The sequence below is a fragment of the Gasterosteus aculeatus genome, chromosome 2 (assembly GCF_964276395.1).
Source record: "Gasterosteus aculeatus chromosome 2, fGasAcu3.hap1.1, whole genome shotgun sequence".
Lineage (NCBI taxonomy): Eukaryota > Metazoa > Chordata > Actinopteri > Perciformes > Gasterosteidae > Gasterosteus > Gasterosteus aculeatus.
This window is the reverse complement of record NC_135689.1, coordinates 15,123,125-15,140,341: the sequence shown is the minus strand read 5'-3', so window position 1 is coordinate 15,140,341 and position 17,217 is coordinate 15,123,125. Positions and strand designations below refer to the sequence as shown.

Genomic DNA, 17,217 nt, shown 5'->3' with positions numbered 1-17,217 from the left:
CGACAAACTGCAGTTCCTCATTTCCTGCAAACTTAACGGCAGCACATGCTTTGAAAATAACCCAGTTTCTGAGCCGGACGGCAGGGCTCTACAGTAGCAGCAGATGTGTGACGACATTTGACACGGCGGAGCAGGGAGTTGGTCTAGGTCTGGGTTCGGGAAAGTGTCTGGAATCTCAGCAGGGAACGGACAAAAATCCAAAGCATCAGCCAGGGTGGGGTCCCAACCACAGAAGAGCTGAGACCTGAAAGGTCATCCCCTGTGAATGGAAACTTTCCTCACTGCTTCACTCATTAGTGCACTCACACAGACGTTGCTGTCCAGTGCGGTGAAGCCCAGGGTCTAGGCTTTGGATCTGCCCGCTACTATTTGCTACCATTTAGCCAGGACGTTTTCAAACCACGGTCTTTTAGGGACACAGTGGTGGTCCTCTGCAGACTGTGTGCCGGTAACGTAACAATGTTGAGATGAAAGTAGCTTAGCAGCTAGCTTAGCATAGCGGTGCTTTAAGTGGTCCATTTTACGTCCAATGCAAAAAGCTCTCTTTATCTTGATGTAACTGACTGCAGCTAGCAGCCGTTTTGTGTCCACGGTCAACTTCCGGTTTACCGGAAGTAAACGTTACCTACGTTAAAATATTTGTTGCATTAATCTCGGCCACATTAATCCCATAGATTAATGTGTTTATGTTGACAGCCCTAATAAATGTATAAATTCTATTATTTCTGGTCATGTGTTTGGATTCTTACACATCTCAGACACAGGTGATAATATTTCTTTAAAGAAGGAAAGTATCTTGCATGGGGGTTTCAAGCTGTTGAAAGAATTTAACCTTGATGATGTGCCATTGAGCGCTGAACCACATCCCACCAACATGAACTCTGACCTATGTAGCCAAGACGTCCTCACTGGGACCTCTGAACTTAACAATTTGTAATTTGTAACATTTGTATGATCCATCTTAGCTTAAGGAAACCACCCTGATGCATCACAACACTGCCTCCGTTGCTATAGTGGCTCTGCTCACTAACTTAACTTGAATCTTTAACCCAGATACTGCAGTGGATGTGATGAGCTGTGATGGGGGATGAAGTGCTGAAACCGGCAAATGAGTCCAAGCTGGCCTTTGGGTTGGACTACGTTCAGTAAACCGAGCCAGAATAACTCACAGCTCCTCATATTCTGCATATGTACATACAGCGCATAACTTTGTTATTTATTTTACTGCTCAAGGACCGTTTCAACTCATCAAAGACATGCTGAGGTTATGTTTTGATCCACACACGCTGGAGAATGGAAAGATTATAGGACTGTGGTGAATGACTCTCTTTTCTTTCGGGTCTCTCCATAGCGATATCCTCAACGGTTCAGCGGTGTGCGTTTACCGAATGGAAGATGTGGTTCGAGCTTTCAAGGGAAATTTCCTTCATAAAGAGGGACCTCAGTATAAGTGGGCAGAGTTCATGGGCAAGGTGCCCTACCCGCGACCAGGAACTGTGAGTTACTCGAGCAGCTGTTTTCAAGCTAAATTACACCACGAATCTAAAATGTTGCAGTTGCTCCCAGATATGCTTATCCCTTTTGTTATAGCATTCTCTCTCTCTCTCTCTCTCTCTCTCTCTCCTATTCAGTGTCCCAGTAGCACGTATGGAAGTTACAGCTCAACCAGGGAATATCCCGATGATGTCATCTTCTTCAGCAGGACTCACCCGCTGCTGCAGGTTCAAGCTGATAATTCACTTTTTAAAATAACCTCAATTTAGTTGCATTAGACTGTGGCCTATTTTACAGCAGGTCAAGGATACTTTACCTCTGTGTCCGCCCCAGTTCACGAGATAAGGAAATGAAAGGAGCCGACAGTCCAACACTGATGAATAGACTTAAACCAAATACAATAGGAGAAATTGCATTGTTCATAACCACGGCACCCGTTTCACTGCGTTAGGAAAACGTTCTGCCGCTGGGAGAGCGCCCCCTCCTGGTCCGAGTGGGTGTTCACTATAAATTCAGCAAACTCCTGGTGGACAGAGTGGAGGCCGTGGACAGCACCTACGATGTCCTGTTTATCGGCACAGGTAGATCATGTTTGCTGCACATTTTCTGGAAGTTTTGGAGGGTGTCGGATCGTGTGCTCGGCATTTCAATCCTAATGTGTGTGTTTTGGGGTTTGTGTTTTCTGCACGTTTATTAATTTATTAACGTTTATTCTGCAGACTCAGGCCTCGTGCTCAAGGCCATCCATCTGCCCAGAGAACACGGGCAGAGTCAGGAGGTCACTCTGGAGCAGCTGCAGGTTTTTCAGGTACAGAAATCTCTTTGTGTATAAAAACACAATTTATCATTTGTAATTGTGTACTATGAGTTTCACTGGTCTGCCCACTGTTTAAGATTATTGGGGTTTCCAGCCGCAGCCAAAGAGTTTCAGACAAACGTCTATCTTTAGCGTATTAGCAATTAATTAAATACCTTAGTTTTTTTATCGTCTGTTATCTAGTGCAACAACTCATTTTTTAGTCTGTCTCAATTCAACCTTGATTTCTTTTCTGTATTTCTCACAGCACAAATCACCTGTGACAGCCATGACACTCTCAAAGAAAAAGGTAACAGATGAGAGAGAGAAACAGAAACTCACCTTCAAACTTCCAAACTCCCCGATACACACACACACACACACACACACACACACACACACACGGCCGTGCACAACATCGCACTTATCACTTATCTCTCCACCTTGTATCTCCAAGGACAGCCTCATCACCAGTTGCTATGGTTACCCTACCTCCGTTGCTGCAGTAATGACGGGATGCCACACATACACACACACACAGACACACACACAAAGAAATGTGCTTTGCATTTTCAAAGTAGTCAAGGTTTCATGAAATAAAAATCTGAAGTTGGTACACGAAAATCCAATTTATAAAAAGCAAGCATCAGAATATCTCTCTCTCTCTCTCTCTCTCTCTCTCTCTCTCACACACACACACACACACACTCCCTGTGGCCACACAGTGAGATTGTTAACGTGTGAGTTGGATGTGTGACTCAGAGAGTGAAGACGTATCTGGTTAAGTGGTTGACTGTCAATGAGTCAAGCTGTTTTTCGGGAGCAAATAGAACAGGCTCTTTCTCTGTTGGCTCTGCGGCATGCATTACCCTTTCTCCACCCCAACCATTCATCACTCGGCCCCCTTCATCCTCCTCCAGCAGTGGTTGTTCGTGGGCTCCAGTGAGGGCGTGTCCCAGCTGGCGCTCTACCAGTGTGAGCTGTACGGTCAGGCCTGCGCTGAGTGCTGCCTGGCCAGAGATCCCTACTGCACCTGGGACGGACATGCCTGCAGCCCCTACATGCCCACTGTGCGCAGGTAGGCATGACCAATAACATCCGTTCATCCAAAACAACACACATCTGGCCATGTTGGATATCTTTTACAGTGTCTGTTTTCCCCCCTTTTAAAGACTGAATAGCTAAGGAGAAACTTATGGAATCAATCTTCTCAAATGAGATCTAAACCACATTTGTTGATACTTTGAAATGTGGGTCAAATTACATCTGAACTCAATTCTTTCTAATTAAATTCCAAGCATTTTTCCCAGCCAGGTCACTTTTTCTTCTGCAACTTAAAACATATTGATTTATTTCCACTAGATTTGCAAGTGACGCCCTTAGTAGCACCATCATCCCAAATGATCACTTTGCACGAACAAAATCCAACAACTTTACCTTATAATAAATATCTCTGTAATATCAGTATATAGTTTGTCAAGTCAAACACTTCCACACATTCCATGGTGTAATGAATACTGTAGCTCTATGAGCAAAAAGCAGGTTGTGATTCCTTATTATTTGTATTTGATGTCTTCTTCTCCACAGAAGGAACGCTCGTCACTTAGGGGAGGATGAGGATCCGCTTACTCAGTGTGTCAGACAAGGAGGTGAGGAGCAAACTTATGTTCAAGCAATAGTTTATTCAGCAATATACAGCAGACATACAGATACAGTTGCAGTGGCGTAACCTCAAGAAGGCCATAAGTGTAATATTTTAGCTTTCCAATGATATTGCCTCAGCTACAGTGAGATATATTCAAGGGAAATTACAACATTCTTGTCAGATTTTTTTATACGGCCCAAAATAATAAATGTATTATTGAATATAGAAAGGAGCTGTACAAGGAGCTTTACAATGTGCACCACTCCCCTCCATCCTTAGCACTTCCAGATAAACTCATACTCATTAAACACACTGAATGCAAATAATGCATCGTAAATGTATGTTGTCAAATAGGCTTACATTTAAATAATATGACAAAGGAAAGCAATGAGAACTAAAATGGAACGAAAAACGGATCTCTAACCATATTTTGCATCTCTTTCTTTCGTCCATCCAGCCGGACTGCAGGTCGAGGCGGAACAGAGGATGATGATGGTTGCCGAGGGCAACAGCACCTACCTAGAGTGTCTGCCTCGATCCAGACACGCTGCCGTTACCTGGTACAAACAGGCTGGAGAAAACAGTCCTGAACTCAACCAGGTATCCCCCCCCCCCCTCCACACACACACATTTTACTGAAATACTTTATTCTCTCTCTACAATACCAACTATCTACTTTTGTTAAGAATCCAGCCTGCAACACATATGCACCAACTGCAAATAATTGCTGAGTATGTTGCGAGTGCATATTAACATATATGTTTTCAAGCCAATCATCACTCATTTAAGGCCAGACGACCAAATACAAAAAAACCTGAATCCTGAGCATTCATCTGATACATTTATTCCTTTCTCTCTCCAGGTGGTCACAGGTGACCAGCTAGTGGTGATTGAGCGCGGCGTCCTGATTCGTCAAGCTGAGCTGTCTCACGGCGGCGTCTACCACTGCCAGGTGGAGGAGCACGGCTACCACTGGACCGCCGTCACCGTCCGCCTGTCTGTCTGGAGTCCCTCAGCCAATCGCCTACTTGCTTCCTGGTCTGCCTCGTCCTATCAGAGCCCAGGCCAACAGCCCTGGTACGAGGATGTGATGGCGCTGATTCACCCCGGAAACCTCGGCCAGCACTGCCGGGCGCTGGGATACCGCCCCCCACGCAGCCAACGTCGCCATAGCGATATCATGGCAGTGCCTAACAAGGAGAAGGGCGAAAGGTACAAGCACGGGGGAGGACGAGGAGGAGGCGGAGGAGGAGGAGGAGGAGGAAGAGCAGCGGGGAGGAAAAGCAGGAGCAAGCCGCAGCAGAGGGCACCCAGGAGCGCTTGAACGAAAGCGCAGATTTTCAGTGACTTAAACACAGACACACACACACACACACACACATCTATGTTAACGTCCACATTAAGACACACACATGTACACGCACACACACTTAACTTATACACTGAGACACACATACATACTGTGTGTAAAAAGACTATGACATGCGCATGCACTTATCTAGAAACAAAAAAAGGCATTCTTTCTTCATAGTGAGACCGAGCTACACATAAACAAACTGATGTATAGTAGGTTGTGAACAAAAGGAACAAAGACTTGTGAATAAAAAGGAAAACGTCGAACACCTTAGACTGCGTCTTAACTGACCTGCGTTCTGAGACAGACAGGGGAAACACGTGCACACTGCCCCTTCTTCTTTAAAGCAAGGCAGATGTGTTTAGATTGATTTCATACCTTCCAGGCAGACACTGGTTTCCATTAAATTCAGTACGCTTTGAAAAAGCAACTCTAAAATGCTTCAGAACTCAGAGTTATGTTATTGCATTTGCAAGCCAAATTTTCTAAACTTCACTATGTTGTCCAATTGATGGACACGCAATGTCGGTGGAAGAGTCAAAGCAAGAAGACAAACAAGGATAGATGGCTGCAGTTCACCTTCAGAGGCGCCCCGAACACATCAGCCGAGACTGTACTCAAAACAGCTTAGCAGCTAAACTAAGATGTAAAATGGAAGGAAAAGGAGTTCAAATCAATCAGCAGTGATAGTTGAAGGGTTTTGAGAGGGCAACTGTAGGTAGTGAATAGTAGTGAATAGCACTGATGAGTGTTCTTTATCACATGCCAACACTGCCAACACTACACCCACAGAGTTTTACTGGTTTCTTCTGACTGGTGGTCTGTGACCTAAAGACCAAAGGCAGGGTCCGCTTCCATGAGGTCACAGATCTACTTTCCCAGGATGTGGTGCAAACGCAACGTGGGAGATGTTTCCATTATAGTCTCCTCATGGTTCAGAAATGTTATCTGGTAATGAACACAGACAAATCTGTAGCTGCGGAGCGCCTGAGAGCTCGGTATCGGTGAGGGGGAACAGAAATGAAGACACGGGGAACTTGGTGTTATCATGTTGGTTTAGTTTGCCTGGAGTCCTACATGGGTACAGTGTCTAGATTTAGAAGATAATGTTAATTGTTACGTAGGAAGAAGAAACATCTGCACATCAACGCTAACAAATACATTTAGTTGCTTCATAAGTTGCTGGGAAAATACATGTTTAGCTGCTATTGAGGTACAATCAATGAAACTAAGCGTCATAAACACGGCCATTTTGACAAAACCCAGACATTTTAAATGTATTTCATATCCGAGTTCTAGTAAGTGAAGCTCTGTATCTATCTGATTGTAACTTTGCTCATGTCTGATGACTCTGTACAGATCATGCATGTTTTTCAACCTATGGTTCACCCCCCCCTAAATGGGCCATTAATGACAATGAGTCGTTCCAGCTCTACTAAAAAAGTGGGGCTAATATATGTCGCTGGTCTCGTATCTCCAACTGGTCATAAAATCTGGCTGCAAATTATGATGCAGGCTCAATGTATAATAAGCCTTTATTATTAGTTGGAACTTGAGAAAGTGCTGAACAGGACCGGTGGCGACTGGACTCGTGGGATTCAACTTTGGTGACTTTACAAGGCAGTAAATTGTGATTTGTCCATAACGTTAAATCAACACAACTTGTTCCATCTCTATTTTGCTTTCTGCTCAGTCGTATTTATTTTTTTGTCTACAGTAAAACTGCTTGTTTCAGAATTTCAAAATCAACCAACTCAACCTTCATGTCTCATAAACTGGATACTTATTTAAGTATATTGTTCTAATCTTTCTTTCTATATATCTACTGTGCGCACACAATGAAATCTGCACCGTGTTTTTTTGTAATTTCCATGTTTTCTGTCTCTTTTGATAGACGTTTCCATCACCACCTGTTGAAATTTAGAGGAATACTGCCAGCAGTCATGGTATTTTATTGGGATTCTGGCCACTTATGTGATTGCTTTGGGTCAAAGTACTGTTAGCTGAAATTTTGAGGGCTTGTGTTTCTGTTTCTCGGATGGTTTAAGTTGTTTTCCAGAACAGCGGCTACTAAATAAATGCTGAAATAGAACTGATCTGATGGAGCAGTAGTTTACAGAGATAATGGACAGCGGAAAAGAGAAAAACTCACTGAATTAAAACTTGGTTTATTTAAAATGGTTTGCTGAACAACACATTTACGTTCATGGAGTAGTCCGATCATAACAGCATTTTCTTATATTTAGTCATCCTACCGGGTCCTTTAGCTTCCCATTGCATTGCATTGCTGGTTGTGTGTATTTCTGAATATGTGTGTTTGTTCACTATGCATTTGTGTGTGCGTATGTTTTATATGAGTGGGATCACAGCGAGAGGAGCTGAATCTTAGGTTCAGAAGCCAAGCCATTAAATCGACCAAACATTTAGCTCAGCGAGGGATTCTAGACAAATTTGATGCTGAACGAAAAATAAACCAGACGAATGGAGAGAAGAGCGAACCCGCAGAAAATGCACATTGGACTTTGCTCCTTGGCTTTGGCCACATGAAAGAGCCAACCAGCCCCGAGCTACTTCTGAATGTGTGTGGTTGAGTGAAGAGAGCGAGTTTCTACGGGAGTGGGTTGAAACGTTGAAAGTGTACAAGTGTTAGGGACAGCCAAGCCTCAATAAGGAAAGGAGGGGGAGTGTGATGCTGCAGTAAGATTCAAATTATAATTAGGATTTGGTGTTTTCTGCTGTCCAATATGACATTTAGGTTAGTATAAGCAAACACACTTTGTTTGTGAGCATTCACAAACAACATTGTATGAGCCGTCACCACCGACATACTGTCTGGGTTGTTGAATGCCAACACATCTTGTTGCTAAAAAGTTCACAGTTATACACAATTGGGCATTAACGTGTAAACACTGTGTTACTTTAACCAAGATAATAGAAGTTATTTCTACATTAGTACATAGACAAATGAATGAATTGTAGTAATAATCAAAAAATGGTGTTATGCCAGCTTTAGTATCATCCAGTTCAGCTGTTAATGGTTAAACATTTTGGGAGAAATTGTTTAAGATGAGTGCATTGATGCAATTATCATGTCAGCTAAGCTACAACCAGCAGCTGTGCACAAAGAATGGCAACAGGATGTACAGCTAGCTGGCCTTGCAATTCCTTTTAAAATGGATGTGAACCTCGGGGACATTTGACTTTTCAGAAAGACCAATGAGAGAATCCTTCTAGCCATTACGTTACAGTGCAAACATCAGAGGCAAGCAAGGAGAGACAGAGAGTTACAGTTCAGTAAATAAGGCAACATGACTGACCAGCCTTCGGGCAACATACTGTTGGCAAATGAAAAAAGCAGACTCTGCAAAGACGTTCACACATTCTGTGAGCCAAAGTTATCACATCAAATTAGGCGCCTGTTTTTCAGAATTTTGCTAGTGAGAAGATGCCAGCTTGGATTTCATTTAGTATGCTGCCTGAGCAAAAGTTCTTATTTTGTCTTGGCTCTCACATGGAGATGCATCCAATTCAACAACCTAGAGAATATGAAAAATAAAGGTTAGAGGGTCTCTTACTTGTGGATGCTGCGTGTGTGTATATGAGCGCGCACTGTGTGTATATGTGGAGGATTTAGAGGCAGAACTTGACATTTTCATGGCGGCGCATGTCATCCATTGTGTTTCTGACAAAGATTGGTGCACGGCTGCTCTCGGCCTTGCGTGTTTTACTGTTGATTACTGTGGTAACATCTCAGTGTCGATATTCGTCCTTGTTATTATCCTGAATAACTTCTTTGGGGACATAATTAAATTGTCTTGATCGCTCATGTGCAGGAACTTTGTTTTTTCTTTTCTTTTTGTAGATATGTATAAAGGTCTGCTCTCAATTGAGTATGTGTCTGTGTGTTTTGTGGTTTATTATAGTGATGAGAAATATGCACACATACTGGACCACACTAAAACATGTATATACAGTACATATAACATACAAGTAAATACATGCGACCCTTCTGAAATAACATGAATATGGTTCTTTTTTCAGGTGATTATATACCAATCAAATCATACTTAGAGATGTTTTATTTCCACCATTAGTACTCCCACACTGTTCCTCTAAAACCCATTATTAATCTCTCTGGTCCATGATCCTAACCTACGAAGCGCAGCTCTTTGGAGTCTTTCACACACTTTACTTTGAGCTTGCATATTAAACACAAACTGGTTCGCACACAAACTCTTGCACAATTATTTTACAAGGATTCCTTCCATTCCAGGGGCCTTATTTCTGAGACACGCGGTCCATCACTTTGTTAACATACCATCCAACCCCGAACCACTACCCACCCCTGCCAAAGTGACCACATATAGTACTTCACCATTTAATGTTCAAATACTGGTATGTTGTGCTGAGCAATCATCGGGTCAAAGATGCGTTCCAATCGAGCTGGATAACCTTCCTTCAGTTTTTTAACTGTTTCCATATTCTTGTGGTATGTGGGGGGCAGCGCATCATTGTTTTCTGCTGTTTGTTTTTAATGTCACTCATGCAGGCTAATTTTCAGCCTTGACTAGCTGTTCGTCAACCATGTGCCACTGCGGCTTTAAATGTAATATACTGCGCGCTTGACTTTGTGAGCTTTGAAATCATTGACAGGAATTTCTTGGAGGAAATGGACTTTGAGGAACAGGATATTACAGCAACAGAAAACCAAGCATTTAAAATCCAGCATTCGTTTGGAGTGAGACATTCTTTCCCCACTGCATCTTACGAGCCTCGACTGTCTGACAGCACGGATGTGAGACCAGAATTACAGTCTTACAGACTTTCACCTGAGTGGCCAAAGGATAAGACCGTACCTCGCAAACTAGATCCCATTTAGATAAATAAAGGCTATTTGGTGTCAAGCTTCCCTTTGAGGCCAAGAGGAATCGGATAGAACAGGATTTTTATTCCATGCATTTTATGTAAGCAATGTGAACTTGTTCTCATTGTTGATTAGTCACGTTTCATCTATTACAGACACTTAAATAGAAACATTTTGGTGTTTACATGTTAGCGTCTTCACAATAGCTTTACAAAGCTGTTAGCTTAGAATACAACTATGTTACTACATTTGGTAATAATTGTGGGGATGTTGCGTTATACTTGTATTAACAAGTATATATTGATATTCCTCACGGCACGCTTATATTAAGCGTGTTACATCAGCCAAAACAAAATGCTGAATAAAGATGTATGAAGTTATTTCCTGTCTTTAAAATTTTCTAAAAGATATCAAAATAATATTATCATTGCAAAAAATTTTGGCCATGACCATCAGGTAGTGATTACAGCTCTTGTCTGACTACAGCTGTGGGAACAGATAAACAGCAAAACTTATTCAGCATTTCTACATCAATCTTGTACTTCATGAAGATAGTGAAGCTGTGATTCAAACCACAAACGTAAAGCACATTTGTTAAAAAAAAAGGGCTGGTATTGTTATTTGACAGCAATCCATTGCCACGGTTTCAACATCTGCCTCCAGACGTGTGTTCCTGTGGCACAATTATAGAAAGAATTTACAGGCGTGGTCATTTATAATGAATCTATATTTATTGTCATTTTCCGTTCCCTCCCAGGGACTTAATAAAAAACTGCCCCGTGGATGGATTATGCACTTCATCGTAGGAAACAAGCAGTTAGGAGGAGACACTTTTGGCATTTGTCACACGGGTGACTCATTCACTTTTATGACTTTTTCCCCCAGCGCTCAGTCAACCAGCCCTTTTCTTTTCACCATTTTGCTCATAAAAGCGCCCCAGTATCCCTTTTCAACGCAGTTCTCCTGCTGCATTAAAGTGTGCATCAAAGTATTATTTTAAAGCTAACTGCCCCTGAGGTTGTTCTGTGAATCTCAATTGAATTCCACTGGACATTAAAGTGCTCCATGGGGATTGAATATGCACATATTTCTACATCTCTCTTTGAATTTGTCCTTTCCCCTGAATTGGCACCATTTGATCTTCTGCCCGAATACTGTTAACGAATACATTTTCTTCTACCGCTGCCCTGTTAACCTTTCAAATAAGCTTTGTTATTTCCTTTTAAACAAATAAATAAATCAAACTCAAATAAATATCTTAGAATGTAAATACTTGAGAGTTTCTACTGTGGGACACTGCTTCCAGGTAAATGTTCATAAAACAGATCCGAGACCTCTAGTGGAATGCCCTTTCTCTACCTCTGGTATTTGTCTGTACACTGACATATTGACAGATAGCATTTAAAACAAAGAAAGATTCCTTTGGAGTTCAGAGTGAGGTCCCGTCTTTCTGCGATATAACTCTTTGTCTGCAGTTTTTGCCGTCACCAGTTGATGAGTCGCATGTGCATACAACATTGGGGGGAACAGGAGGTTCATATCCCGGGTTCAACCTGCCTCTGAACAGAGATGCAATTAATATTTTTTATTTGGACTAAGCGCTATGGGCCCTCCCTGTCATTTTGGATGCGTATGTGCAACATACAGTCTTCAGCTTTTTTATGGAATGAACACATCTGTTTGAAGACATGTGTAAGGAGACGCCGGATTCGGAGGGATCCATTCGCAGGTTTTTATTAGAGCATCAGACAGGCAGAGTCAATGACAGCAGACAGGGCAACGTAGAGCAGACAGGATCGTAGTCAGCGGGCAGGCAGGGGTCGGGGCAGGCAGAGAGCAATCAGCAGTACGGTCCGGGGTCACTAAACAGGGATCAAGACTAGGAGAAAACGCTCAGAAATGACAGCCGGGGCAGAATCATGACTTCGCAGTGAGTGTGTGGGTGTCAGTGGCTTTTGTGTGTGTGTCAATGAGGTGCAGGTGTGTGTGTCAATGAGGTGCAGGTGTGTGTGTCATCAGTGGTGTTGTGGAATCAGTCCCAGGTGTGAAGCATGATGGGAGATGGAGTTCGAAACCAGTTAGTACTCGGGAGAGGGGTCCCTCCGATGGCGAGAGGGAGGCGGTGCGGGAGCGTCCTTCGTAACAGAGCCCCCCCCCTGTGAGCGGCTCCTGACGCGAAGAGATACGCGGCGCCGAGGTCTTCCGCGGGGACGAGGGGCCGGCTTCTCCGGGTGTGCGCGATGAAACTCCTCCGTGAGTGTGGGGCCAAGGATGTCCTTAGCGTCGGCCCAGGATCGCTCCTCCGGACCGAACCCCTCCCAGTCCACCAGATATTGGAGGGTCTTGCCCCGGCGTCTGGAGTCGAGCAGCTCATGCACACGGTAAGCCTCCTCGCCGTCGACCAGGATGGCGGGGGGAGGTTGTGACGTGGATCTCTCCTCCCGCGCTCCTCTCGGGCCATCGGCAGGTTTTAGCAGGGAGACATGGAATGTAGGGGAAATACGGTAGTTGGCGGGTAGGTCTAATCGAAAGGATACAGGGGTAATTTGCTTCTTAATTTGAAATGGACCCTCATACCTGGGGCTGAGCTTGCGACATGGGAGTCGAAGTCGGAGGTCTTTGGTGGAGAGCCAGACCCACTCTCCGGGACTGTACTGGGGACCAGGACGACGGCGACGGTTGGCCTGACCTTCCTGGCGTCTAACGGCGTGGAGGAGGTGAGTGTGGGCCTGGTTCCAAGTCTCCTCGCTTCTCTGCAACCACTCTGTAACGGATGGTAGGTTAGTGGGCTCCCCTGACCACGGGAATAGCGGTGGCTGAAAGCCCAAGACGCATTGGAACGGGGTGATGCCCGTGGCGGGTTTGACCAGCGAATTCTGGGCGTATTCGGCCCAGAATAGATATCTGCTCCACTCCGTCTGTTGTCGCTGGCAGTATGAGCGGAGGAAACGGATAACGTCCTGGTTCAGACGCTCAGTCTGCCCATTGGATTGTGGGTGGTAACCGGAGGTGAGGCTGACGTTAACGTTGAGGCGTTGGAAGAAGGCGGACCATACTCTGGAGGTGAATTGGGGTCCCCGGTCTGACACTATGTCCTCCGGTAGTCCGTAGAAACGGAAGACCTGGTTGCAGAGCAGTTCCGCAGTGGCTAGTGCTGTGGGAAGTTTGGGTAGTGGGACGAGTCGGCAGGCCTTGGAGAATCGGTCTACGATGGTGAGGATGGTGGTATGTCCCTGCGATGCGGGTAGGTCGGTGATGAAGTCTATGGCAATGTGGGACCAGGGTCGTTGGGGTATGGGTAGTGGTGTTAGTAGGCCGGCTGGTAATTGTCTGGGGGTTTTGGAGGTGGCGCAGTTTGCGCAGTTCTGCACGTGTCGGGTGGTGTCAGGAGTCAGAGTGGGCCACCAGAAGCGGTTCTTGAGGAGCTGAATTGTGGCGGTGATACCGGGGTGTCCGGAGCTTGGGGTCGAGTGCACCTGATCGAGGAGTCGTGAACGTAGCGTCTCGGGGACAAAGAGGAGATTTGCGGGACATTCGGAGGGAGGTGCTTGACGAAGGTTCAGCTGCTCGATCTCCGTGATGATGTCCCATTGAACCGGCGCCACGAGCAAGCTTTCCGGGATAATGTTATCCCTTGCAGTGGGTGGAACTCCCTCGGTCTGGCGAGAGAGGGCGTCGGCCTTCGTATTCTTGGAGCCTGGTCGATAGGTTACCGTGAACTGGAATCTCGTGAAGAAGAGGGCCCATCTGGCTTGCCGGGGTTCCAAACGTTTAGCGGAGCGAAGGTATTCGAGATTCTTGTGATCGGTTAGAATGATGAATGGCTGGTTCGCTCCCTCCAACCAGTGCCGCCACTCCTCGAGTGCCAGTTTCATGGCCAGTAACTCACGATTGCCCACATCGTAGTTACGTTCGGCTGGGGTTAGTTTGCGAGAGAAGTAGGCGCATGGGAACATCCTGGCGGGTGTGCCTTGACGCTGGGAGAGAATGGCCCCTACTCCGGTGTTGGAGGCGTCGACCTCCACTATGAATTGGAGCTCGGGGTTGGGGTGTCGCAGGAGGGGTGCTGAGGTGAACCGTGACCGTAGCTCGTCGAAGGCGTGTTGTGCCTCCTGGGACCAGTTGATGCGGTGCGTGTGGCGCTTGGTCAGGGTGGTTAGGGGAGCAGCCACTGTGCTGAAGTTTCGGATGAATCTTCGGTAGAAATTCGCGAACCCCAGGAATCGTTGCAGTTCCTTCACCGTGTGGGGCACTGGCCAGTTCGCCACTGCCGTAACCTTCCTCTCGTCCATGGCCACCCCCTCCTGACTGATTATATACCCCAAGAATGCAGTTCTGGTCTGGTGAAACTCGCATTTCTCTGCTTTGGCATAGAGCTGGTGTTGAATGAGTCTTTCCAGGACAAGTCGGACATGTTGGATGTGTTCCTCCATGGAGGTGGAGTAGACCAGTATGTCGTCGATGTAGACGATGACCCATTTCTCCAGCATGTCACGGAAGATGTCATTCATGAAGGACTGGAACACGGATGGGCTGTTCGCTAGGCCGAACGGCATGACCAGGTATTCGTAGTGCCCGCTAGTGGTGGAGAATGCCGTCTTCCACTCGTCACCCTCACGGATGCGAATCAGGTTGTATGCGTTGCGTAGGTCTAGTTTGGTGTAGTATCGGGCTTGACGGAGTTGTTCTAGGGCGGCTGGGACGAGAGGCAGAGGGTATCGATACTTGACAGTGATGTCATTAAGTCCACGATAATCGATGCAGGGGCGAAGGGATCCATCCTTTTTCTTAACGAAGAAAAACCCGGCCGCTGCCGGTGACGTTGATGGTCGAAGAAACCCCTTCGCTAATTCCTCCTCGATGTAGTTCCTCATCGCTTGTGACTCGGGTTGTGACAGAGGGAATATTCTCCCATTGGGGGGAGAGGTGCCTGGCAGTAGGTCTATGGCACAGTCGATTGGACGATGTTCGGGGAGTTGAGCAGACCTCCTCTTGCAGAAGGCCTCAGCGAGGTCGGCGTATTCGGGTGGCAGATTCTGTTCTGTTGACCCGGGGTTGACGGGTTCTGGAGGGTGATGGGGTGCACGGGGTACCCTGGTTAGGCAGTGGTTGTGACATGAAGTGTCCCATTGTGTGATCTGATTCTCTCTCCAGGAGATGTGTGGGTTATGGGTGCGTAGCCAGGGCAGGCCCAAAATCACAGAGTGGTTGCGAGCCTGGATAACGTAGAACTTGATCCTCTCCGAATGTAGTGCACCGACGTGCATGTTGATCTCTTCGGTGAGGTGTCGTACTCTCCCCTCCCCTAGCGGTCGGCCGTCTAGCGCCTCCACTGTGAGGGAGGAACCACAAGAATTAAACCTCAACTGGTGGTTAGTGGCAAACTCACGTGACATGAAATTCCCCGCGGCCCCAGAGTCCAGTAGCGCTGTGGTTGGGATAACTTTGCCCCGAACCAGCAAACGAATGGGTAGAATGAAGCAGGAATTTAGTGTGCTAGATTTGGGGATCGCACTCACCGATTGGGGATCGTTAGGAGGACGTACTGGGCAGGCGGCTCGCAGGTGTCCGGTCTGTCCGCAGTAGAGACACAGATGTTTCTGCAAGCGGCGTTCACGTTCCTCCTGAGTGAGGCGAGTGACGCCTAGTTGCATGGGTTCAGGTGTGGCGGAGGTCTCCCGTGTGAGCCGGGGTGGATACCGGTTAGGACGCCGTGAACGAATCAAGTTGTCGATTTGAATGGCCAGGTTAATGTATTCGTCCAACCCTCTTCCCTCGTCCCGACAGGCCAGCTCCGATTGTAGTTCGGCAGACAAACCTTTGCGAAACAGGGTCTTCAGTGTGTCCTCGACCCAGTTGGTTTGCGCAGCGAGTGTGCGGAAAGATAAAGAATACTCAGCTGCGGTTCTCCTCCCCTGGGTCAGTTCGAGCAGCTGCTCCCCGGCATCCCCGCATTCAGTGGGGTGTTCGAACACGTTGCGGAACTGTAGCAGGAAGTTGGTGAACGTGGGGAACGCGGATCCGTCGGGTCTCCAGACGGCGGTCGCCCACTCCAACGCCCTCCCGGTGAGTAGCGAGCTGATGAAAGCTATCCGACTCGAATCCGTTGGATACATCGAGGGTTGTTGGTCGACGAAGAGTGTGCATTGGTGAAGAAAGCCTCTACATTTTACAGCAGTGCCATCAAACTTTTCCGGAAGAGCCAGACGAGGATTAATAGAATGGTTTACGGTCGCTGGGGAGGCATTGGGAGGAGGATTCGGTGGCGTGGCGTCTGCTGATACCCGTAGCCCGTGTAGTGCGTGCACTAGTTCCTCGGTGAGGGTGGTCAGACGCTGTAGCTGATGGTGGTGCTGGGCCAGCTGGGTGGCTTGAGCGGAGAGCGCCGAAGACAGGTGTACGAGGCCTGCTGGATCTGTGAGTGGCGAAGTCTTCTGTAAGGAGACGCCGGATTCGGAGGGATCCATTCGCAGGTTTTTATTAGAGCATCAGACAGGCAGAGTCAATGACAGCAGACAGGGCAACGTAGAGCAGACAGGATCGTAGTCAGCGGGCAGGCAGGGGTCGGGGCAGGCAGAGAGCAATCAGCAGTACGGTCCGGGGTCACTAAACAGGGATCAAGACTAGGAGAAAACGCTCAGAAATGACAGCCGGGGCAGAATCATGACTTCGCAGTGAGTGTGTGGGTGTCAGTGGCTTTTGTGTGTGTGTCAATGAGGTGCAGGTGTGTGTGTCAATGAGGTGCAGGTGTGTGTGTCATCAGTGGTGTTGTGGAATCAGTCCCAGGTGTGAAGCATGATGGGAGATGGAGTTCGAAACCAGTTAGTACTCGGGAGAGGGGTCCCTCCGATGGCGAGAGGGAGGCGGTGCGGGAGCGTCCTTCGTAACAACATGTGCTTTCAATTTGCTTATTTTGCCTCATTTCCACGAACGTCGCCTTTCTTGTGGCAGTTACTTAAAAAAGTTTAAAAGGTTCTCTCTGACAGTGGTCTAAATTGTGATAAAGGTCGTGGTGGTTATCAGGTATTGTGGAACTTTGGAAGCCATTGGCGGATTTTGGAGGG

The 17,217-nt window shown here is 46.6% G+C and overlaps 1 protein-coding gene across 2 annotated transcripts in view; it reads left to right on the top strand.

The window, feature by feature from the left end:
- The window catches only part of sema3h (sema domain, immunoglobulin domain (Ig), short basic domain, secreted, (semaphorin) 3H), a 124,074-nt gene extending 114,895 nt beyond the window's left edge, over window positions 1-9,179 (top strand). The window contains exons 10-18 of one of the 2 annotated variants that reach the window (XM_040193327.2): window positions 1,352-1,496; window positions 1,632-1,721; window positions 1,946-2,075; window positions 2,214-2,302; window positions 2,559-2,600; window positions 3,214-3,368; window positions 3,878-3,939; window positions 4,393-4,535; window positions 4,798-9,179. In XM_040193327.2, coding sequence (XP_040049261.2) covers window positions 1,352-1,496; window positions 1,632-1,721; window positions 1,946-2,075; window positions 2,214-2,302; window positions 2,559-2,600; window positions 3,214-3,368; window positions 3,878-3,939; window positions 4,393-4,535; window positions 4,798-5,259 — 1,318 coding nt within the window. In that variant the 3' untranslated portion in view covers window positions 5,260-9,179. Of the gene's footprint in view, window positions 1-1,351; window positions 1,497-1,631; window positions 1,722-1,945; window positions 2,076-2,213; window positions 2,303-2,558; window positions 2,601-3,210; window positions 3,369-3,877; window positions 3,940-4,392; window positions 4,536-4,797 lie in introns of both variants that reach the window. The other variant, XM_040193326.2, reaches the window with a different exon arrangement.
- The last annotated feature ends 8,038 nt before the right edge of the window (window positions 9,180-17,217 follow it).